The sequence below is a fragment of the Mastomys coucha genome, unplaced genomic scaffold (assembly GCF_008632895.1).
Source record: "Mastomys coucha isolate ucsf_1 unplaced genomic scaffold, UCSF_Mcou_1 pScaffold15, whole genome shotgun sequence".
Lineage (NCBI taxonomy): Eukaryota > Metazoa > Chordata > Mammalia > Rodentia > Muridae > Mastomys > Mastomys coucha.
This window is the reverse complement of record NW_022196897.1, coordinates 111,571,774-111,595,843: the sequence shown is the minus strand read 5'-3', so window position 1 is coordinate 111,595,843 and position 24,070 is coordinate 111,571,774. Positions and strand designations below refer to the sequence as shown.

Below are 24,070 nucleotides of genomic sequence, written 5' to 3'. Positions count from 1 at the left end.
AAAACCATAGTATAGTGTAAAAACATGAAATAAACAATACTACTAATAGAGAGGCTAAGATAGGAGAATTAAGATTTGAAGACCCTTATGTTGTACACAGCAAGACACTGTCACAAACAAACAAGCTGACAGTGTATATAGATTGTACAATGTTGGACCTATTTCTCCAATTACCGAAGTAGAGAGATCATTGGATGACAATCAACAAATTTCCAATTCCTCATGTTATTGGATTTCAATCTATTAGGATATGTTGGTAATATTAATTTTCAAATTAATATATTAAGAAAAGTAATTGTCACTTCCTGTTGTTTTTGTTGTAGGAGGTGGAATTAGGTTTGTGTGGATTTGTTGAAAGATTACCTTCTTGCTTCTTCTAGGGTGTAGTTTTGCTCCTTATGTTGATGTTTTCCATCTATTATCCTTTGTAAATGAACTTATGAATTCATGTCACTTTCTGGTTATATTTTTTTCTTTCTACATCTATTTGTCACCCCACTTGACACACACTAGTGGTTTGTCTTCTTCCCTGGTCATGTTTTCTTCCTAATTGGTGTAAGGTTTCCCACAGTGCTCCTCAATTATACCTCTCAAAAGCTGAGATCTCCTTTCCCCCTAAGCATCCATGCAGCCTTTATCCCATGCTGAGCTTAGAATGTCACTACCCTGCTCAGGAAGTTCAGTTGTCCTAATCAGCACGGTGACTCCATGAGGCCACTCACTCTCAAAGGTGGCCTGATTTTTTTCCTGAGCCACACGCTGAAGCAAGCTCCCCCAGCACAGTGGTCCTGTGCTCTCACAGTTGTGAAGCAGCAATGTGTGAGTCACCACCTGCTTCAACTCCTTAGCTTACAGAGAAGCAAGGATAACCTCAGTCACTAGCTTTTGTACACAGTGGCCACTCCCTCACACACAGACTACTTCTTCAGTTCTTCAATTTTTCAATTTTTCAATTACTTCATCTAGAATTGGACCCACTACTCCTATGATTGACTCTATGCTGCTACATGAAGGGTGAGGACGCCAGACTCTGATTTGAGGCCTCTAGGATATCTCTCTCAGTCTTAGTTTGGTACAGCCAACCACAGCAGTTGTGACATCCAAAAGAGAACAATTTGATTTGTCCCCAAATGGCTCCTTCTCCATGTAGTGGCTTGCTACGCATCCTTGGAGCTGTGCACAGGGAATGAAGTGGGAGGCCAGTCCAGAGTAAAGAACTAGAAAGCGTTGTGCCACAGCTTTCCCAGAGGGCAGAAAATGGCCATTATTCATAATTTACAACTTTTAAGTACTCTATATTTCTTCAACTGGGATATAATCATGGCTTTAAGTGTGTGAAAAGAATAAAAATTAGGACACTTATTAACACACATTAACAAAAGTCTACTGAAAACTTAAGAGAATACTGAGGTCTTTGTCAACACCAGCATAATGCAGGCCAGAACCTCACTGTACAGTTCAAATGGACAACAAGGACCAAGCCTTGTAAAGAATTAGAATGTCTTTATGAAGAACTTATACCCAGCTCATTTCAATAAAGCCATATGTTAAAACCTGAAAATTTTTAGGAACTGAAGTATAACTCTATGTTGGTACCAATAGTATTTTCATGGAAAACCCAATCCTTCAACATGTCAAATAAATCTTGTCACAAAAGCTTACCCATGGAAGCCATATTCCAGACACAGGAGAACTTTACAAAGGGACAAAGTCTTTGAACTTCTAACAAGTACTCTAGGGGATCAATTAAATATTAGCAGGAAGTGGATGCATTCCAGACTGAGTATTTCAGCAAGATTCTCTCTAACTGGAAAAGCATCATCAATTATTCAACGCCCCACCACCACCACCACAATGATAGGACTTTCTGCAGCCTTTTCCCAGAGAAGCAAAGATCTTCAGTGCATCAATGTACAGAGCACTCTCCAGGCAGTGGAAGCAATTCGCTGACTTCAGCTCCTTTGCTCTGAACTGGTAGATTATTTTGTGTCTGGGAGAAGATTTGGTATATCTTAGATTGCAAGATTCTTGGTTAGTAAGAAGTGAGACTGACTTTTCCCTACCATATGTCTGTCCCCTGTTCCCAACTAACCTAAAAGAGTAGGCATGCAGGCCTCTATTGCCAACCTCTTGAGAAGGACAATGTGTGAGCTCATCTATGAACACCAAGATACAACATCCAGACTTGAAAGCACCTCAGGCACAGGCCCTCAGTGGAAAGTTTTGCAAACATTAGAATAGTCCCTTCAGCAGAGCACTGGTGCATACCTGTGTTGGCCGCCTGCGCCAACGTAAATGAAAGAAAGGGTTCTTCTGGTAATAGGAGTAAGAAATAGATAGGAAGAGATTGAAAGAGATAAGAAGAGATAGGCTAGCCATACTGTACCTTACCCACGTGGGAAGATAAAAATTAGACAACACGAGCTCTGGTCACTCAGTCATCTTGAATTTAATGAATCCCCTTTGTTCCCCCAACAGGTAAAATACCTGGGGCAAAAACCCTTCCCCCAAAATACGTCAGTGTAACAGTCCAATTAGTGACTTCCTTGTTACTCTGTGGGGGTGGAGCTTCTGAATGTAACTGGAATCAGGTTTCGCTCAACAGGTGGGCAGCCGCTGTGCTGGGGCCCAAGTGGTTGCTGTTTACTGTCCAGGCTTTGGGGAGGGAGTCCACATTTCACCCTCTCTCGTTAAAAAAAAAACAAATGTAGGGTACAGGACTTGAGCTCGGCACACTTGTATGGGAATCATCACGGTGCGTTGAGCCTCTCTCTCTGCTTACCCACGTGGGAAAATAAAAATTAGACAACAGGAGCTCTGGTCACTCAGTCATCTTAAATTTAATGAATCCCCTTTGTTCCCCCAACAGGTAAAATACCTGGGGTAAAAACCCTTCCCCCAAAATACGTCAGTGTAACAGTCCAATTAGTGACTTCCTTGTTACTCTGTGGGGGTGGAGCTTCTGAATGTAACTGGAACCAGGTTTCGCTCAACAGGTGGGCAGCCGCTGTGCTGGGGCCCAAGTGGTTGCTGTTTACTGTCCGGGCTTTGGAGAGAGAGTCCACATACCTGGAGTGCCTGTGTCCTGGGGAGGGAGGGAGGAGGATCAACTGAGCCCACAAGTTCAAGACCAGCCTGGAAACATCTCAACAACAAGAAGCAAGAAATCTTGTCTGTCTACAGCAGTTATCACTGACTTGTGTGCATGAAGAATCGTGATACTGTAGTTGTGAGATACTAACTATTGTGTTAAAATAAAGTGAGACAGCTCTGCACAGGACCAGTTCAGACACAAGAAAGGGGAAACACTTTCAGTTTGGGGATTGCAAGAACATGGGGCAGTTTTCTCTTTTGATTATGTTGTTTTTTCTATTGTATCTGTACATTAGTATTTTGTGGTTTTGAGGCAAAGTCTTGCAATGTAACCCATGTAACCCAGGCTGGCCTGGAATTCATGTCTCAGCCTCCCACATGCTGGGATAATAGATATGTACCAGCAAATTCAATTACACATACTTTTTAAGTTTGTTGAATGAAACATTTATCCATATGAATAGGTTTTATAAGACTCAGTTTCTTCCTCTGTAAGGTGAGATGTACATCGCTTCATTTTAAGCTTGGAGAACTGCTGTACTTTTAATGTTGACTATTCATGAAATAATAGAAAATATAACTGAAGGATAAAATGTCAAATCCAGAATTTGGAAGTGACCTAGAAACAACCTGGAGTTATTTTCTTTTGAAATGGTACCTTCTAGATTTGACTCATATCACAAATCAGCTATTGCCCATAGACACATTTGGCGACTTCACTTAAGCCTGAAGAGAAAGTGGCTTGTACAGGGTCATCAGATCTCAAGGCATCATCATCCTGAAGACAATGTTATATTTCTGACTGTACATAATAGGAGAGTGATTAACAAAGAACAGGAAACCCAAGCAGATGAGCCTGGCCCTCAGTAGGAGCTCTAAACACATGCATGCAATGGCTCTCTCCTGGAGAAATGGATTGCCCTTGGCAGCACACAAGAACTGATGTTCTAGTCTCTAAATGAAGGCTTGCCAATGGAAAGGCTATTAGGATGGCCTCTGCCAAGCACAGATGGTCTCCCAGCCCTCAACTCCTCCATTCAGTAAGTTATTTCTATTAAGTGAAAGACTTTCCCTGGGAGACAAAACACTGGCCTAAGTTGGGCCTGTGTCCTAAGCTTAGCCATGCTGGTCTAATGCCCATGACTGGGCCGAGAATAGTTGAAAGCCCAAGCCTTCAAGGCCAGAGGCTGCAGGTCCGCCCTTACTGTGGGGCAACGTAAGAGGCTGGACCTCCAAGGACCTAAGGGCACAGGATGTCACTGGAGTAAGCCTGCTGGGACCCACCAGGCAGGAGTGCTCTCTCCTGTTCATCCTCCATGTTCACCCTGGAGAAGCCAGCAAATGCTCCTTGCCTTCATTCTCCGCCCCAAGCCCAGCCTCTGTGACCCCTTAGCTTCCCTCTACCTTCCGCGTGTATCTTGAAAGTTCCTTCACTTATTCTAGCTTGCTACTATGTCTGGCATGTGATTCATAAGCAGGCTAGCTTGATAAACTAAAATATAACGTGCTTGTGGGCAACACCTATCTTCTAGTTAGGCACTGACTGGATAGGGTAAGGTTTAAAAGCTGCCACCAACCAGGACTCCTAGCCTCAAACTATCATCTATTACCAAGGTTGTCCCACAATACATACAGAGACTTTTCTTAGCATAATATCCTTTAGGCTTATCCATCTTGTGACAACTGGCGAGACTCTTTTGGGGTCAGCAGATATTCCATTGTATGTATCTACGCTGCAGTTTCTGTTCCTGTTTGTCTGTTGTCAAACCCTTGGGTTATTTCTGAATGTCATTGTGAACAGGACAGGAGATTACAGATACTCTCGTTATGTCACCCAGAGCAGTTTTGTTTTTTAAATTTCTTCAGAAACCTCCATGTCTTGTTTCCTCTGCATCCCATCTTTCCACAGAACATTGGCAGAAGCCAGGTTAACTGGGCGCCTACATGGGTGGGCAGTTACCCACTAAGTCTCCAAGAGGAGACTTTAAAGTCCTTGGTAAAGTGCAAAGTAAATACTACCCAAGAAAGGTGACAAAGCCTGGGGTAGAGTATCAATGCTTACTAAAACTTTCACAAACTCTGGTTTGAGAACACACACACACACACACACACACACACACACACAGGGCTTATAAAACTATTAAATTATAGTGCCTGAGGAAACAAGCTTAAAGCAATCTGAAAAGTGGTGTTTACTCTCAGCTTTCTCTATAATAGACATGGCATTCACATTTATACTTGAGGTCTCAAGAAAGGAAACACAGGCCAGATGGTTCCCGTGATTTCCCTGAGAAGGGTCTCATTTACCTTTCCCAAATATCCCGAACTAGAAACCATTCCTTAACTGTAAGTCCAGCACACCGCCTGCTCCAACATACTGTGACATCATCAAGGAGGCCAAAAGGAAATTTGCTGATAATAAGAAGGATTTTAAGAGGTAAGTTTAAAAAAAAAAAGCCAGGCAATGGTGGCACACGCCTTTAATCCCAGCACTTGGGAGGCAGAGGCAGGCAGGCAGATTTCTGAGTTCGAGGCCAGAACTCAGTGAGTTCCAGGATAGCCAGGGCTACACAGAGAAACCCTGTCTTGGGGGGAAAAAAAAGAGGTAAGTTTGAGCAGCATATGATTCTGATATGTTAAATAACCAGAAGAAATAGCAGAAATTGCCTGAACTTTATCTCTACTGATAAGGTGCATTTGTTGTTTAACGTCTTATACATTCGCAGGTTCTTTTCCTATGTCAAGTGTCCATGTAGTTAAGTGTGGAGCCTGACCAGTATCAGGGACTAGAGAGGGTAGGAAGTCTTGCTGTGGGGTTCACCCCGATGTAGGAAGACCAGATGTCCTGTATCAGCCATAGACTGGAGCACCAACACTTGCAAAGATGAGCAGAAAGGTTGCACTCTGTGGGCATGGTGTTTAGAACTGGGGTGGCAGCTGGGGTGGTATTGGAGAGGCTGACACAGGGTGGACTCTTGGAGAGTGTTTCCTCAGAGAACATTTTCTGCTTGTGCTTGAGCTAAGTGCTTGCTCGTGGGCAGTCATGACACTTTTATGTGCTACACAGTTAGGAACAGGCTATGCAAGAATGCCCATGAATTTTTACAAGAAAAATCTGGCATGATCCAACTCATTGTGTCAAGGTAACTATCTAAAGACTGTTGCCTTAGGGGAAGGACCAGAGCCAGCTCTGGGAATGCAAAGCTGCTCGGGGGGGAAAAAGGAATGAAGGAGCAGCCAGAGAAGTCCTACCCAGAATGCAGTACACAATCTGTGCTCCTCTCCCTGTGGGTCCCAGACCACCCACCCCCACCCCCCACCTCCACCACCAGTACAACGCATCCCGGCATAGTGGGAAAAGGCTAGCAAGCCCCGATAGAAGCAGTGAGTGATGTCTCAGGTCACACCAGGTACCTGGCAGCACTATAGGCACATGTTTCTAAAAGGGACCATGGGGTGGGGGTGGGAGGACTTAGCACACCAGTTGATGTGTTGAGGGGAACAAAGGTTTTATTGATGTATTCTTCCCCACATAGGACCAACTGCTTTATTTTTAAACATTAACTCCGAATGTTTACAGAGTTTTCTTTATATTTTACAGAGTAAAGCAAAGAATCAAAGAAGATATCAAGTTCCTGAAAGAGCAACAGGAACAAATTGACAAGGAGCTTGACCGGTGTGTCTCTCACTGAGCTTTGTAGTGCTTAAACCACTTTTAACTGACGAATGAACTTACAGAAACCCACAATGGATTTGTTGTGTAAATATATATTTAGCATCTCCATAGAGTTCTGTCCTACTCAGCAATCCATCAGTACAGTGGCTCCACAACCTTCCTAATGCTGCAGTCCTTTAATATGGTTCCTCAGATCCGTGACCCCACCCATAAAATTATCTTCATTGCTACTTCATGCTATAATTTTCTGTGTTTTCCAAAATCTTAACTGACCACTGTAAAAGAGGTTGCTACCCACAGGTTGATCTAGAACAACACACCAACTCCTTCTATTTAAAAAAAAAAAAACAAAAACTTACTGCCAACTTAATTAAGTGCTTAATTAATTGCTAAATTGATTGTAATTATCTATTTTTACTTCAACCACAGGACTTAGCCTGCAACTATGCCCTTTCTGGGAAAGACATAAACTAGAAATCAGCCCCCTTGCTGGCTTCCCTGGAACTGCAGCCTTGTGTCACCTCTGTCCCCACTGCTTTTTCTACACACAAAAATGCATTTCTCCAATGGAGCAGGGAAAATCTGGCTGCTTTAATTTGTTTTATAAATTGGGGTATAGGATGAGAGAGTACAGTGCTGAGGTAGGCTGAGGCTGCAGCAGCCTCCAAACAGACGCTGCAGCCCTTTAACCCCCTTCGAGAGACTGAAACTTGGCCAGTCTCTCCTGTAAATGGTCTGAATTCCCATGTTCAACCATTGCCTTAAAAGGAAGGAAGGAAAGAAGGAAGGAAGAGAGGAAAGAAAAAAGAAAAGAAAAGAGAGCCAGGCAGTAGTGGCGCACACCTCTAATCCCAGCACTTGGGAGGCAGAGAGGCAGGCGGATTTCTGAGTTCGAGGCCAGCCTGGTCTACAGAGTGAGTTCCAGGACAGCTAGGGCTACAGAGAAACCCTGTCTCAGAAAACCAAAAGAAAAAAAAGAAAAGAAAAGAAAGGAAAAGAAAAGGAGGGGAAAGAAAAGAAAAGGAAAGAAAAGAAAAGAAAAGTTTCTCCGTTGAGTAGTCCCAAACCCAAACCCTGGAAGATCCTTAGGATCCTTCTGCAAGGACCTTGGCCTAGTGCCGACCCTTGCACAAATGAGCCTTAGCCGTCTGCTTCTCTTCTCTCCATTGTGTAAAGCCCTCACAAGGTCTGGTAAGTGGAGGCACTTAGGGTAATGCTATATGACACATCTAACTGAAGGGGACAGTCTTTCTGCTAGAATGAGAGTCACAAGATGGTAGGAACAAAGGCTTCAAGAAAATGCTTGGATTGAAGACCTCTGCTTTCTAGCCTTCTGTATGACGTAGTGGCAGTAACTTTGCCTATCTGAGCCTGTTTCCTCATTGATAAAAAGAGAATAAAAATTATCCCTGCTTGCTACAGTTGTAATGTGGTAGGTTCAGTCTTTGCAAATACTGGCTAGGAGATGCATATGAACAGTCTGTTTGCCTAAATGTTTTTCTTTATTCCATTAGGATCCAAGCAAAGGCTTCCAAAAATCTCCAAGAAGTCAAAAATGATTTTGAGAATTTTCTACATAAACAAGTAGGTTTCCTCATTACTGGAAATAATTGAGAGTCCTCTCCCCTGCTTCTCGCCTCTAGACCTCACAATGTTTCATAAGCAATGCATGGTCACACCCAAGCTGCAGTGCAGAAAGGACACATTCTTATCATCCACTGTCCCCTGCAGAAGGGAGATCATCGAATCTCGAGTCCAGCCAGAGGCTCATGTCCACAGTCCTCATTCCTTGCTTCTAAAACAGTCCCTGAGACCATTTCTACAACTAAGACCCCATCAGTGCAATTGGGTTAGAAGCTAGAGGAAACTATTGGTGCTTGAAGTTGTGTTTTATTTTTTAATAATTCAAGAAAGCTACATCAGCTATGTGAAAAGAACATCTCTCACCCTCAACTCACCCAAACACAATGAAGTCTGTGACAAGATGCCAAACAGAGCTCAGCTGTGAAGAGGAAAGAGGGATGGAGAGAGTTCCTATTTTCCCTAGATCTTTTCTGCTTTTCCAAGCCTTCTGAGCAGCCCTGTTAAATCTGAAGAATCATGCTTTCCAAAAGGGGGAGGGGGAAGACACCAGCATGCAGGAAAGCAGGCTATACTACCTGAGACCAAGGATAAAGAGATCCAGTATGAAAAGTTTCCCCTCTGCAGTCTAGACTCCAGAGCAGTCCCATTGACTACCAGTCTAATACCCAAAATGAGAATAATAAGATTCTTGTACAGAAAGGTGCTGGAAAGTCATGAAACACTCGAGAGTTTCTCTTGACACATACGATCATTGTCCTTTTTAAAAGCATTATTCCTTATTCCTATTTGTTGATGTGTTTCCTCCTACTGAAGAGTGCCAAGCGCTCTTCCACATGCAGCAGCAGCAGCAGCAGCAGCAGCAGCAGCAGCACACTTTGCAGAGGGTGTGCCTCACCATGCAACACTATAGCTGTTCCTCACTCTCCTTCTTGGTTACCTACAGGAATCAGTCTTCTCTCAGCTTCCATCAGTAATTTAGACTCTTGTCCAAAATCTCCAGACTTAGAGCTCATTTTCAAATGCTAATGAGCCAAACAATACATTTGTGGACCAGATGTGGCCTGTTTTCCTGATCTGAATGCTGCCTGGTCCAGCCAGTGCAGCTGACAGGATTCCTCAATGCATTTTAAAGCAAACCCTGCACCCAGACAGAGCCTTCCACGGGCTCTCCTCAGCTTTGCTGGTCTGCACTGCCTACTCACTAGCTTTCAGAGTCTAGCCATCCTTTCCAAGTCCGTTTATTTATGAAGCCATGCCCTTGGTCCCATCCCAACTCTTCTCAGAAGAGCTGGGTATGTCTCAACTTCTAGAACACGTACTGGAGGCAGGTTTGAAACAATCTTAACAGGAAGCCAAACTCGAGTAGAATCATTTCAGTAGAGCCTGTACCTCACCAAAGACAAAACACTTAGAAAGACTGGGTTCTCTCTAGAGGTGTGCACACTGAACACCTACAATGACTGTCCCGATGGACGTGTGCCCAGTGAAAATCTAGAAAGACTGAGTCCCCATGAAGGGATGTACACTGAATATTTAGAATTACTGGATATTTTCATCATCTTCCTATGAGGAATTTCATGGTGAGAATTATCAAATGGACTAACAGAGCAGTGGCACATGATCTAAGTTTGGTTCTTTTTTTTTTTTTTAAAGAATTCTAAACCAATCACAAATTAGTTGTGGGGAATACAGCCAATTAAAAAAATATGCAGGATCATAAACTTAAATAAATTCAGATCTTAGATTACTGTGCTTAAGACAACTCAGAACATTTTCAACAAATTTGATACAAGATTACTCAGGTATTTAGAAGGAAATGTGTCAGGAGTTGGTTTTAGGATGGATCTTGGTTTCCCAGTGACTTGTCCTTTAAAAAATACTATGGTGTGCTTATGTCTTTTGGAAACAGGCAGATGAAGAAACTCAGCCTCTGAATGCCCCTTAATGGGCCAACACAATCATAAAAAACAAAAACCATGGTGATTCCACCCACAATACAAGCTACCTCTGTCACCTGAATCTTTTAGCAAAGCCCTCTCTCATCTCCCTATCCTGCCATGCAACCTGGAAAGGGCTTCTGGAGGTCTGCCATTGGCCTGTCACCATATGACCAGACACTTGTGCCCTTACTCTATCACTGTCAGTTCACACTTTAGGCTTTTGATTATTTGATTATCACCCAAACTCATATACTGCACATCTGCCCTACAGGGAACCAGGTACACAAACAAGCCTTGCCAGGCAGCCACAAGAGGGATGTGAGGTATGGATGGGGCTGCCAGGATAGAAAGGCATTGGACAAGTGGTAGTGCTAGTGGGAGGAAAGTCAATTCAAATTGTCTTCTGAAATCTATCTTTTGGCTCCTCCTCCCAAAGTGATCTTCACCACCTTCAGAGATGTAGAAATCTGACATTCAAGTGTATTGTGTGTGTGTAATGTCTGCAAACCCTTAACCATGCACTTTGTTCCTAGCGTGTCAAGGCGAAACTCAAGGAGGAATATGTAGGATCCACATCACCATCAGAGTCGCCACAGTCCCTGCAGTCACCATATTCAGCGTTGTCATTCCCTACCATGTCAGAAGACTTCAACTATGTAGACAGTGAGCGCCATTCAAGAACAACACACAGTTCAGCTCTATCAGTTTAATTGGAGCAGAGTGTTCAATTAAAAGTACATTTTGCTGTTCATCTTTAAAATCTTCACATCAATAAATCTTAATCATACTTCAAAGGTCTATTTAAGCATATCCTTGGCTCTGATTCATAAAAATACAGGTAAGAAAGAAAAGTAGTCATTATGAAGCCTAGCTTTCACCATTTCTTCAGAAATGCATCTTGATAATAGCAACCGTACCTCACAACATGAAACAGAAAAGGGGCTGATTTACTGTATAGCACAGGAAGTCCTGCCAGCTCCTGAATGTCCAAAATAGTTTCTCTGAGATGTTTGACACTGTTTAGGCCTCAAGGAAAACCAAGGCCCCACCTCCAGGCTTGGTGGCAAACAAGCTATGCTTCTCCCTAGCCAGGCGGGATGTGTTCCCCTGGTAATAAGCTTCATGCACGCTGGCGAGAAAGCTGGGCAGCACGTCAGCCGGCACTAGGGACACAGTGCAGCCTCCCCATCCTGCTCCAGTGAGTCGTGAGCCTTTGGCCCCAAACTTCCTAAAACAATGAGAAAACAAAGCATTATCACCAATAAGCAAAGATAATAGCAACTTATTTGATACAGAACACATCCTCTTCCCAGGTTCTAGGAAGAGAATATTGGGATGGCAGATATTCAGCAATTTTAAGCTTTAAGAAATATATACTGGGGTCTCAGGAGATAGCTCAGAAAGTGGCATCTTCCACTCAAGCAGACATATAAAAGTTGGACAGGGTAGCCCAGATCTATAACCCTAGCATTGGCTAGACGAAATAGAGGCAGGCATGTCCCTGAAGCTCAGTAGTCAGCCAGTCTAGCAGAATTATAAGCTCTCTATTCCCTAGAGACTCTATCTCAAAAAGTAAGGTGGGGAAATATAATTTTAAAAACATATAAGATGGAGAGCTATGGATAAAGACACCCTTTAGCCTCCACACACATGTGTGTATCCATGGATGTGTACTCTCTCTCACACATGTGCAAAGACCACACAAGAAATCTAAATTGAATATAATTTACAAGTTTTTTTCCAGCACTCAGGACTGAGAACTTTTTTAGTGATATCTGAAGCTACTGAAGGCAAATAATAATTATCAACAGTGCCTACTTTACAGACCTAGAACCACCCACTGAAGGCTTGGTCCCATATAATCATACATTAACCACTTGAAACTAGTATAGCAAGGCTCCAGTTAATCAGGAATGGAAGTAGTAAGAAGATGGACAGTGGATATAGTGTCACAGGGAATCGGAAGGTCACCTCTAAAGAGGGTAAATCAAAATCACTGTTACAGCATTGGACACTGGAAATCCCCTATAGTTGTTTCAACTGCATTCTATTTATTGCTGAGAGAGGAGAGTTATGCATGTGTACATGTTCCTGTATGTGTATGTACAGGCATACCCATGTACAGGTAGAGGTAAGAGGTCAACATCTGGTACCTCCTTCCACTCTTCTCCACTTCATTTTTGAAGGCAAGGTTTCTCACTAAACATGAAGCTCACCGATTCTTCAAGGCCAGCTAGCCAACAAGCCCCAGAGTGTCTTCTGCAAGCCCCAGAGTATCTTCTGCCTTCACTGCAACAATGCTAAGATTGCAGGGGTTGGTTACTTATAACTGGCTTTTCATGTGGGTGCTGAGAATACCAACCCAGGCCCCATGATTGCACAGCACGCACTTTACTGACAGAGCCACCTTCAGCTCGCTCTCAGTTGTGTTCATAAAGCTTATCCATTTTACACACTGACATCAGACTAGGGTTAAGGGCTGGGCATGCATCTCAGTGGTAGAAAGCTTGCCTAGCATGCATGAGGTCTGGGTTTAATACCCAACATCACAGTGAGAGAGAAAATAAAAGAACCAGTCCCTTAGCTCTGACAGCCTAGGTTTATTCTGCATACATTTATTAGCACAGAACCTATTAGTAAACTCTAGGTTGGTTGGTTGGTTGGTTGGTTGGCAATAATGACTAATGGAAGATTATGCAAACCTCACAAAATGGATGGTGATCCTAACCGTGTATACCATCTTCCCTGGACTTTCTAGGACTAAGCTAACAAGTAGATCCACCTTTGCCAGTAAATGAAATGCTCACTGAGTGGGGAACAACTCTATAAACTACCATATAGCCAAAAGTTGAAATCACCATTTACCAGCCATAGTCTCAAACCTTAGAACTGACCTAGTGCAAAAGCCTTAAACAAAACCAAAGGATCAGTTCTCTTTCAAATATGAAATTTATTCAAAAACACTTCCGATTACTTTTCCTAATGAAATTTACTCCAAATTAGTAATAGATTTAAAACTTCATAATTAATTTAGCCCAATTCTGTCCCCCTTTCCCCTCCACTTCCTAGAAAACATCAATAGAATGAACAAACTATTACCCCTCCTCCAGGAAGTTGGGGTTACTACACATCAGCTACTCACTCTTCCCTTGGCGATGCTCTCCAGTGATTGAACCATTTGTTTTATTCAAAAACAATTTTCTTAAATGTGAAAACCGTGCTTACACCCATAAAAGGTTACCAATCTTTTGATCACCCTCAAATAGCAGCTTATAGCCTTCTAGCTGGAATTGGCCCAAACTCCCATCATCCAGGTGAAAAGCTGCTTTAATTATGAGATTCTAGAATGGTCTTTACTTCCTAAGCTAGAGAAGGGCCTTGCGTAGTTTGTTAATTTAAAGGAGAAACTTTGCCATAGGAGGCCACATCAAACACTGCCATAGCGGAAGGTAGGAGAGATGGGAGGCTCCTTGAAGTATCTCAGAATGATCCTTGAAGCCAACTGCAGCTTGCTCTAGATGAGAGCATGCCCACTGGATGCTCTGTGAGCAGAATTCACCAGGTCTTTAACTGCTTTCCATTGGCCCTTTAGAGATATGTTCATACACTTTTTTCTGGAATAGTTTGAACAGAGTGGTAGAGCACACGTGAGATGCATAGGATGGATGATTACAGTAAGTTTGAGGCCAACCTGTTCAGGACAGGCAGGACATAGTGAGAGCCTGTCTCAAAACATTTTTAAAAAGAAAGAAATGATTTCAATAGAGAGTTGTTTCTGATCTACCTGCAAGAGATCCATTTTTCCAAATGTTCTGTTGGAACAGAGGCTAAGAGACCTCTGGGCAAATTAATCTGCTTCTGCATCTTCAGTCTGCCTATGGCCACCCTGCCTGATGCAGAAGAGAATGGGCCCCATTCTATCACCCCAAGACTCCAAGCTCCAAATTCATCAGAGCTCAAGATTTTCAGCTTTTCTTTTTTTGTAAATTTTTGTTGTTGCTGCTGTTTTAAACAGAGTGAAGATCCATAGAGTTGAGTGGGTAGGGAGGTTATGTAGGGAGAATCTGGGAGACAGGAAATAAGATGATCAAAATATATTTTATACTAAAGTGTATAAAAAATTAAAAAGAACAAAGAAAGGCTCTAATGCACAACCTTCTGTCCACAGTCAACAGCATTGATGTTCACAAGCCAAAGTAATTGCATCAGGGGTCAGCTTGAACAAGGAGACTGCCTTGTTCAACTACACATACACACACACACACACACACACACACACACACACACACACACACACACACTGAGTAAAAGACAGAGAGGCAGAGAGAGAGAGAGAGAGAGAGAGAGAGAGAGAGAGAGAGAGAGAGAGAGGCAGAGAAGTCTTAACAGCAATGTTTCTCAGTGGCTCTTAAAGTGCCCTTTCCATGTCTCTGAAACTACAAGGTCTAAAGTTGGGAGACCAACAAAGGTGTTAAATCAAGAAGAAAATATAGATGAGCCAAGGATGTTTAATAAACTTTTTTACATTTGAAGTTCTGAGAAAATAGTAAAATTTAAAAATATATCTCCTTCACTACACCAGGTTAGAGTAGAAACAGGAAAATTGCACGAAATAACCCTGTGCCGTGTGAAATCTCCTCACAATGATATGGAGGAGAACGGTATAAAAAAGGATTGTCAATGTGACAGCTTCACACAGCAAAGGCCTGGGGGGAAGAGACCTGATGGCCAACCTCTTACAGTCTACTCAAATGTCCTGCTTTCAGTGAACAGATCATAAAGCTCTGAACAGGGTGTAAGGCATCAGGGGTGGGGGAGGCAGTAAGTGGGGGGACAGAAAGACCCAACTGCTGCAAACTTAAAAGGGAGGAAAAACAGCAAATTATGCCTTGCATTTCGAATTAAAGAAGTATTTATGTTTTATACAAATAGAGCTCATATCCATCTCTGCAGCCCAGGGTGAGTACAGCTCTAGGTTTTTGGTAGGTTGTAGCGAATGCAGCTGGATATTAAAATACAGAGAGTATGTTGGATAGATATGCACAGTGTACAGCGTCTCCATCATTGCAAAGAGTCCTAGTTTCTTCTCTTTGGAAACTGGCAATTATCTCAGGAAACAAACCTTCCAGCATAATCTCTACAAGTTTTTATGTTGGACTACAGACATTTTTCAGATTGCTTTGGTGTCAAGAAACTGCAGGCTTCCAAAACCGGTGATGGAAGAAGGAAGGAGAAAACATGGCGGCAGATTGGTCTCAGAACATGAGGCATCAAAGGCCTTGAGAAGCAGTTCTTTCGGGGGGCAAATTGAATGTGCAGTATATCAGTGTCCCTAAAATTCCTTCCTAAGAGGACACTAGGCAGCATGCCCCACCCATTCCAAAGGTCCCAACTACAAACAGAGGTTTGGTTTCTCCAATGTTCACTTGGTGGGGGCAATCGATGAGTTTATTTGGCTTCTTAATATAGCAGGTAAGGGATTACTTATAGAGGTGTGTGTGCTCAAGTGTTCCCCAAAAGACTTCACCCAGAAAGTCTTTCATTGGCATTGATGAGGGCTTCCCCTTTGCCTTATGGAAAGCCACCCTCCTCTCGTCTTCCCATGCCTTTATAATCTAGCCCCTCCCAGGGACCAAGTACACTTAGGGCACAGTTGGATGTGGCTGGATACTCAGTGAGGGTTTGTGACCCTCCCAGGCCCTCAACTGAGGGCTATAAACAGTCAACCAGCCCAACTAAAATGATCTGGCAATCGGTCAAAGGCGAATGCCCCAAGATGGTTGTAGCTTGCCTCAGAGAATGGTCACTCACAACACCCTAGAGGTAAAATATATTTGCCTAGAGAGACCTGAGTCACCAGAACAGGCAGAGTAGTACTCTCTCCTTCCTTGGCAGGGCATGGAGGTCAGTGCATGACCCAGAGAAAGACCACACATCTATTACTGACTTGGAGAGGAGGGCTCAGGAGGCTGAGCAGGCCGGCTGGCAGATCAGGGCTGAGAGAAGACTTCTGAGGAAAGCAAAGCAAAGGAACGCCTGCACCCATCCTCCTGAGAACCCGACATTTGTCTTCCTTAATATCTTGGGCAATAACAGCAATAATACAGGGAAGAATCCTTTCTAATTTCAACAAGTGGCCAAACAGAAACAAAAAGCATTAACTTTTTTTTCCCTCAAGGAACCAATAATAAATGAGTTGTCCCACATGACTTGGCTTAACTATTCTGTGTTCCTCAGGAAATTCTACATTAAAATTTAAATTTACAGTTTGTTCATTTAAAATAGACATTTTATAATTTGGGCAAAGATTGTCTTCTTCTTTCATTATTTCATCTCATCTAATAAAAATTTGAACATTAATTTAATTTTAAAAATCAACCTAACTATATAAGTGTAATTTCCTTCTGGTTTTCTTTTCTTTTTGACAGGGTCTCATCCTGTGGCTCCTGGCTGGACAGGAGGGCTCTAAGTAGCTACAGTTGGCCTCCAGTTCCCAGTAGTTTTCATGTCTGGCCCTCATGAGCACACACACTCAGCCCTTGGGCCTTTTTTGTGTTCTAAACTGATTTTTCTCTTGATGAACAGGAAGAAAATGTCCTCTATGCTGTCTCACTGACTACTGAGGACCACTTTGCAAATATGGTCTAGCTCAGGTCACACAAACCTCCAGAGTGTGGAGTCTGATGATATCCTAGCCTCTCAAGCTCTGTCCCCACACTCAGCTACGTATCTGTTCATGCAAATACTTTCCAAAAAGTTTTCTCAAACACACAAAAAAATTTAAAGTGCTACCAGGTAGCCAAAGGTAACAGTGGCAAAAATGTCATTGGCAATACTCCCTGAACCCATTTCAGACTTCCCTCATCTGGTCTCCCAAGCTGACCAAGAGCCCGGGCTGCCCAGTCTCTCAGTTCTACCTGGTTTTCCTCTGTGACAGGGAAGGCTGGGGATGCTATGTTTATTAAAGAAAACAACACTCTGCCAACGTGGCTCATGCCTGGCACTCTTGGGACCGTCCCAGGACTTGCAACATCACTGTGTCCTGGAGATGCTATCAGGGAGGCCGCGGTGCTCTCCAGACCTCCTGAGCTTACTGCTCACTGCTCTTCTGCTTCCTGTTTTCCCCAGGGGTTTGATTGGGTGTTTGTTTGTTTTGTGTTTTCCTTATCCCTGGTATCTCTGGCTATCTTCAGTACCCCTTTCCTACACTATCACTTCCCAAACACCCACAAAAAGACAGTGCCTTGGCTTCTGTGTGAGGCTTGGGCTGACTGGGCAGGGAAGGTGGCAGTGGTGGTTGTGCCCTGCCCCCTGAAGCTGTCCTCCCAGGACCCTGACCTAGGGAGCTTCTCACACTAACAACTGGGATTATCTGTGGCACTAGTGGATAACTCTGACCTTGAGTTGTAAAAAAATGGCTGCCCTCCCCCAAATAATAATTTTAGACAAAGAAAAAAAGACAACATTTCTCAGTCAAAAATACCAACAGTCCTCGTGGTTCCTTCCTCTCCTTCTCCCACAGAGCAATGGGCGCAATGGTCTAGAACCTTCTTTCAACCATATCTAGGACAGAGTCAACTATCACATCCATTGCGCCTTTCTCTTCTGGAAGCCAGAGTCCTTCCCACAGCTAATGGGGTCAATATAGAGTGACATGTCCACAACTGCTCAGATTTCACCTGTTCTCTCTCCTTCCTTCCCTGTTGTGCCTGTCTGCTTGTTCCTTCATGTCTTCTGTTCCAGTGTGCTTCCTTAGAGAAGCCTTCTCCAATCATATAAGACTTCTTCTCCATATAAGACTATCCCCTCAACCCCAGCAGTCACTCACTATTCCTCCCAGTTTCCATCTGCAACATTTATCACAAGCAATCAAATTATTTTTTTAATCATCACTAATCTCTTTGCCCACAGAAATGAAACCAGTGCTGGTGCCCATCTGAGGAGAAGAAAGCACATTGAGAAATTCCAGGAGGCTGGCAGATCCCACCCACACTCTTACCAGGAGGATTCCAATTCCCCTCCCCCTTCTAAGCCAAGACAATGTAGTCCTCATTTGTACATAAATCATTCCACTTCCTCTTCTGTCCAAGACTGAACAGTATTTGTCTCTTCCATCTACTGGGCCCTCGATGCTTTTTTTATTTAAATTAAAACGGCCTCTGGAAGGAGTTTTGGCAATCAGTGAGCGAACGCTGACGTCGGCAGGAAGTGCCTCAGCCACGCTGTTTGCAAGCTCCTGGCCAGGCCAGGCAGGTTCCACACGCCATTTGTGATCCACTCTAGCTGCTGGGTTTAAACTTTCTGACTGGGTGTGGCAGGAGCCTGGCAAGCCACAGGCGCCAAGTGGCTAATTACATTTCCATTGCTAGTTGCGTGCAGGGCTGTGTCATCGTCAGAGTGAGCTAACACAGGTCATCTGATTCCCCTCCAATTTCCCTTTCAGTTCTCCAAGGTCAGTGCGGGACCTCCCTGGGAAGGACTCTATTATCCCCATTGTTGCACAATTACAGGGAGGTCTGGAGATTTTGTGAAAGAGGCTCTCTCTTTACACTTCTGTCATAGCCAAGTTTATAAACTGGCCTTTCTTTGGTCTTCATTTCCCCTAATTGCCCAAAAGAAATATGGCAGCTCAAGAGGGGCTTTCCAAGTAATTCGTTCAGCCTCACTCCCTCAGCAGAACTCTCAAGGTCAAGACCCTTTTTTTGACTCTCTTCTAGACAGAACTCCATTAAGGTTCCTAGGGGTTTCTGAAACCCATAAAATGCCCATGTCAGAGAACAGCTGCCTTCCTGAGAGGCCTAATCAGCTAACAATGAAACTGGTTCCAGATTGATTTCTGAGCCCCATAAAGCCAGGTCTCAAGCCATCCTGCAGACACGGAGGAAGAACATGGGGGCAGGAAGCTGTACATCATGAGGACTGGAGTCCCTCATGCAGGAAGGATTCATCTCAGTTACGTGAACACAGCCTTTTTGTTCATTGCAGCAGCACCCCCTGTGGCATGTTTTGGCTCCCACATGGCCGTCTCAGCTCACCGGCAGATGTCCACTAGCTGGTCCAGCTCAGGGCAGCTGCACTCGTACATGTCCCGGCAGCTTCTGTGGCTCTGGTTCATTAGCTCACCCAGCAGCTCGACTGTGTTGTCTGGGGCTTCTTCACATACCTGCTTAAACTGCAGCACGCGTGCAGCCTCACTGTACACATGCTTGGCCCGCTGGTAGAGCTTAAAGGTGAGTTCTGAAGGGGAAAAATGGGGAAAGAGATAAGAAAGGGTTACAGGACTATACAGTACCAAGAAAGACAGTGTGTGTGTGTGTGTGTGTGTATGTGTGTGTGTGTGTGTGTGTGTGAATGAGAGGTAGCCCAGGCTAGCAGATTCAAGATTCAACTACCTCAGCAGTGCCCCAGTGCTGGGACTAACAGGTCTGAGCCACCACACCTACCTTACCATCTAACAGACAATTTTAATGACTGCCATTTCCGTCTTCACTGTCAGTACCTGGGGTTTTCAGAAGATCTCTATTTCACTAAGTTTGTCACTGATATTTAAAAAAAAAAGACAAAACAAAACATCTACTGGTAAATCAATTTCACTTCTTCCTCAATACTGATCTAAGATCGTCTTTCACTCAGCACACCCAGACAATGACACACACATACCGAACTTTACCATGGCAAGGGAGAGGTGGCAGTATGGAGCACGGCCTACATGCCATCTGCCTTAGAGGCACAACCTCAATCATTTGTAGCAGCTTAGAGAGATGAGCAGAACCGTTAACAGATCCCCTGGAGGTGCACATTCAGTCATTATGTTCACAGAAAGGTATCCCAGCACACAAGCAGAGTTGTTGGGGAGGAGGGCATCAGTGGAAGATAAAAGACAGAACTTAAAGTAAAATTATTAGTATTTATTATATACGTGTGTGGGACTGTCAAATAGTTCTAGAGAAATAGATAAGCACAACTACTTACATGTGTATGTAATTTTATTTACAATTAATATAGCTATATGTTACAGTATTATTTATCATAGCTAAAAATATAAACACCCCGAATAGTTAATAATGGAGAACCTTCTGAAAAAAAATGCTACATTAATTTTTTTAAAAACCATTACGGCTATTAAAACTCAGATACTTGGACAATCTGCTACACAGGAAACTGTTGGACACTGAGGGAAATGAAACACGACAGCCTGCGTATAACTGGCACCAATTATGGTATACAATGCACTTGTATGCGCATGGGAGCCTACAGAAAGCTCTACATGTCAAAGTGCTTATCTCTGAGAGCCATCACAGACAGATTTATTATCCTCTCAGAACAGCTCTGATTCTGCAGTGCCCACCACGACTGTCAACTGCAGCGACACAGATCTACCTAACTGCATCATGTTTGGCTCATTCCTGGGGTAGCAACGGTGGCCTTCCTGTGGCTATGAAACACTCCAACTAGTGTGGGAGTTGGTGTGATGGATCTCAGGTGAGCCACTAGCAAAGAGCCAGGGATGTGAGTGTGGAGGTCCATCAGCTGTGACAACCAGCTGTGCCCCAATTTGCTACCTCTATTTCCTGGTCTCTGAAATGAGATGTACTTCTCAGGAGCCTCTGGCTTTGTTCTTTGATAACTGGGAGAGAAATTTCTTCTCTGCATGACCATTCCATGTCCCTGTAGGCTGCCCCTACTGTGGTGAGGACTTCTGTGACAGCTGCTTCTGTCTGTACCCTGAGTTCCATACTCAGCTCAACAGGCTGACCAGTAGGGATCACACCAGGGGGTTCCTTGCTCTCTTAAAGCCAAAGGATGGGAGAGAATCAGCAAGAAATGAGAGGGAAGAGAATAGTCACAAAGATTTATTCCTTGGCTGTTACATAATATCTTTGTCTTGGTCATGCTTTTCTTTAACCTGCATTTGAGTCAACACTGACAGGCTAAGCTCCCCCACACATGGCGCTCCTGTCAGTTACCCCTCAGTTCACAGCCATTTTCCCACTGTTTACCATAGTCCAATGCTCGGTCTCAGTGGGACCTCTTCCTTCAGCCAAACTGCCCCATCTGTAGTTGTTCTAACAGTCTTTGCTTCTGGATATACTCATTCATCACACACAGAAACCACTTCTTGCCCTCTCTCTCTATGTCAAAACTTTACTTCATTCTGAAGGCTCGGATTACATTTTACATCATCCTTGGGGCCATGAGGGGCTCAGCTGGAAATAATTTCTTGACTGAATTTGTACCATGCTTGCAGTCCACGATCTCATCTGGGGCTTATGCACTTTTCATCATGGTTAATTCTCAGAGCTCTGCAAAGGTTTCACAGAGTCCTGAAGTCAGACCTTGAATTTCTTAGCCCCATGCACTCCCAAACAATGCTTACTCCATATCACTTCAACTGTGCCTTTCACAGCAGAGTCCAGTGGTGTTTAAGGTTAATTATGATAAAACTGGGACTTTTTTTTTTTGACTTTTACTTTTAACCCCAGTTCAAAATCAAACTACTTTCATCTGGACTTGCTATTGTTTTGTTTAAGAAGAGAAGGCAGCAAAGGAGCTACCATTGAGAGTGTAACTGAATATTGAGACAGAGGAAGAGGGCAGCCGGCAGAGTTCCCTTTGTTGCTAAATCTGTAACTGCTGACACCTAGTGTGGTTGAAAATAAAAAAAAAGAGAAGCCACTGGTTAAATATAAGTGGGGAGACACAAAGCATGTTTTGTTCTGTTGGTAGCCAGGTCATGTGAGTGGCCCACACTATGCTATCAATTTGCTGCCTCCACAGTCAGCTCCACAGAAATAGGAACTGATTTATTCTAGGACAGTGTCAAAACATACCAAGTAGTAGGGGAAATCATTACCAACAAAACACTGGCAGGCAGCCTCTCTAGAAACACATCATTTGAAGAAATAGCACGGGGAGTGTTGGCAGCCACTCACTGACATCTCCAAATCAGAAAGGAAAAACTAAGGCGAACTGACATATGTTGTGATCTGAAAAAGAAAGGTTCCCCAGTGGGCTCATGTGATGGAACTCAGTCTCCAGTTGGTGGCGCTATTTGGAGAAGTTATAAAATTCTCATGAAATCCTAATGAAGGGACTCCATCACTGGGGGCAGGCTCTAGGGAATTATAACCTTGTCCACTTCCTGCTTCTCTGCTTCCTATGCAGAGAAAAGGTGAACAGCCATTATGGATTCTCTACAACCATAAGCAAAAATAAACTCTCTTCTATAAGCTGTTCTTGGTCATGGTGTTTTAATACAGCAACAAAAAAGGAACTAATACACGTGTTCCCAAGATGGGTGCCCATTGCTTTATTTCATACATGTTTAATACAACACAAGTTGTAGAATGTACATCATGAAAGGAAAGAAAATTATGTTGGCAAGTGCACTTTAATATTATTCTTTTTTATGAAGTTTGGAGTTAGAAGGCAAGGGTGTAATCTTAGCAGCTTACATTTATGTATTTATGAGTACACACACACACACATATGTATGTAACAACAATTAATGGGAAAGGAGGCCATGAATTTAAGAAAGAGCAAGAATGGGTATAGGGGACAGTTTAAGGGTAGGAAATGGAAGAGGAAATTATGTAACTACATTATAATTTCAAAGTTTTTTAAGAATAAAATAAGAACAAACAAAAATAAAACACAAAAATGAAAGTTGGAACAAAAACTTTAGAATTTTAACTTTAAGGTTCCACATGTTTCAGTTTTACTTTTGACTGACATCACCTCGCATAGTAGTAGAATCACCACCATGTCCCATGAATTAAGAACCCTGAGTTTCCTTGTAGTCTATAGCTTCATCAGGGAGACCATGAAGCCACAGGTCTTCTGTGAGCACAGAGCAGTGCTGATTGGGTGAGAGGTCCTTGCATACTGCTATGATATGAAAACTTCAATGTCAGTAGGATAGGTCCACGTAGATAGCACAGTGGAGAATATACCAGCACAGTGGAGAATACAGCAGCACACAGTGGAGAATACAGCAGCACACAGTGGAGAATACAGCAGCACACAGTGGAGAATACAGCAGCACACAGTGGAGAATACACCGGCACACAGTGGAGAATACACCGGCACACAGTGGAGAATACACCAGCACACAGTGGAGAATACAGCAGCACACAGTGGAGAATACAGCGGCACACAGTGGAGAATACAGCAGCACACAGTGGAGAATACAGCAGCACACAGTGGAGAATACACCAGCACACAGTGGAGAATACAGCAGCACACAGTGGAGAATACACCAGCACAGTGGAGAATACACCAGCACAGTGGAGAATACAGCAGCACACAGTGGAGAATACACCAGCACACAGTGGAGAATACACCAGCACAGTGGAGAATACACCAGCACAGTGGAGAATACAGCGGCACACAGTGGAGAATACACCAGCACAGTGGAGAATACACCAGCACAGTGGAGAATAAAGCAGCACACAGTGGAGAATACAGCGGCACAGTGGAGAATACAGCGGCACACAGTGGAGAATACACCAGCACAGTGGAAAATACAGCAGCACACAGAGGAGAATACACCAGCACACAGTGGAGAATACACCAGCACACAGTGGAGAATACACCAGCACAGTGGAGAATACAGCAGCACACAGTGGAGAATACAGCGGCACACAGTGGAGAATACACCAGCACACAGTGGAGAATACAGCGACACAGTGGAGAATACAGCGGCACAAAGTGGAGAATACACCAGCACAGTGGAAAATACAGCAGCACACAGTGGAGAATACAGCGGCACACAGTG

General features: G+C 43.6%; 2 protein-coding genes across 13 annotated transcripts in view; one reads left to right on the top strand and one right to left on the bottom strand.

Annotated features, from left to right (window-relative positions):
- The window catches only part of Fam227b (family with sequence similarity 227 member B), a 158,027-nt gene extending 146,944 nt beyond the window's left edge, over positions 1–11,083 (top strand). For all 7 annotated transcript variants that reach the window (XM_031371760.1, XM_031371759.1, XM_031371758.1 and 4 more), the window contains 4 exons: positions 5,453–5,530; positions 6,695–6,769; positions 8,284–8,353; positions 10,827–11,083. In XM_031371760.1, coding sequence (XP_031227620.1) covers positions 5,453–5,530; positions 6,695–6,769; positions 8,284–8,353; positions 10,827–11,003 — 400 coding nt within the window. In that variant the 3' untranslated portion in view covers positions 11,004–11,083. The remainder of the gene's footprint in view (positions 1–5,452; positions 5,531–6,694; positions 6,770–8,283; positions 8,354–10,826) is intronic.
- Positions 10,985–24,070, bottom strand: part of Galk2 (galactokinase 2) — a 111,357-nt gene continuing 98,271 nt past the window's right edge. For 5 of the 6 annotated variants that reach the window (XM_031371764.1, XM_031371765.1, XM_031371768.1 and 2 more), the window contains 2 exons: positions 19,329–19,530; positions 10,985–11,521 (listed from right to left, as the gene is read on the bottom strand). In XM_031371764.1, the coding sequence (XP_031227624.1) occupies positions 11,314–11,521; positions 19,329–19,530 (410 nt within the window). In that variant the 3' untranslated portion in view covers positions 10,985–11,313. The remainder of the gene's footprint in view (positions 11,522–19,328; positions 19,531–24,070) is intronic. The other variant, XM_031371767.1, reaches the window with a different exon arrangement.